The 690-nt window shown below is 43.9% G+C and overlaps 1 protein-coding gene across 1 annotated transcript; it reads right to left on the bottom strand.

Annotated features, from left to right (window-relative positions):
- Positions 1-297: 297 nt before the first annotated feature.
- LOC132682810 (keratin-associated protein 19-7-like) lies at positions 298-447 on the bottom strand. The gene has a single exon (XM_060637993.2). It carries the CDS (start codon positions 445-447, stop codon positions 298-300), a length of 150 nt encoding a protein of 49 aa, XP_060493976.2.
- Between the last annotated feature and the right edge of the window lie 243 nt (positions 448-690).

The following is a 690-nucleotide window of genomic DNA, read 5'->3' as shown; positions in this document are numbered from 1 at the left end:
GCTCTGTCTCTCTCTGTCTCAAAAATAAATAAATGTTAAAAAAAAAATTTTTTTTAGAAAGGCAAAGCCTGGCTAGGGTACAATGACTCTCCATCCTACACAGAAGGGGATCCTTGAAGAGCATTACTAATGAAACATCTGCTGAATCAAGTTTTCATCACATTATTGTCAGAAACCAGGGGGTCCAGATAACAGTTTAAGTCTCAAGACAGGATAAACAAAGTACGAGGTTATGAAATACAATTTTCTGGGTGAATCAGAGACAAGCGCACAAATTGTAAATTTTCAAGTATTTATTCAGTAGAAGCCAGAAGACCAGTATCTTCCATAGTAACAGGGACGACAGCAGCCATATCCGCAGGCTCCCCAGCCACAGCCGTAGCCCAGGCCGCCGAAGCCTCCACAGCCGTAGCCCAGGCCTCTGTAGTAGCTGCCGTAGTAGCTCATGGTGTCAGGGTGGTGAGTGTGGCTCGGTATCGTGGGCCGGTTTTGTGACTGTGACAGCACAGGGACATTTATATATATACGCTGAGGGGTGTACAAGGCCACACCTCTGAATGTCATATGATAGAACACATTACTTGGAAACTATGTCAACCATCTTGTTTCCTAACACCCAACAGTGTCTTCCGCTTGTTTAGGTCGCTTAGTTATTTAAAAGTTATGCAACAGGCCTCATTTTCTGCTTCA

Source organism: Panthera onca, chromosome C2, assembly GCF_046562875.1.
Source record: "Panthera onca isolate mPanOnc1 chromosome C2, mPanOnc1 haplotype 2, whole genome shotgun sequence".
In the NCBI taxonomy this organism is placed as follows: domain Eukaryota; kingdom Metazoa; phylum Chordata; class Mammalia; order Carnivora; family Felidae; genus Panthera; species Panthera onca.
The sequence above is the reverse complement of the archived record's forward strand: the minus strand, read 5'-3'. Positions and strand labels throughout refer to the sequence as shown.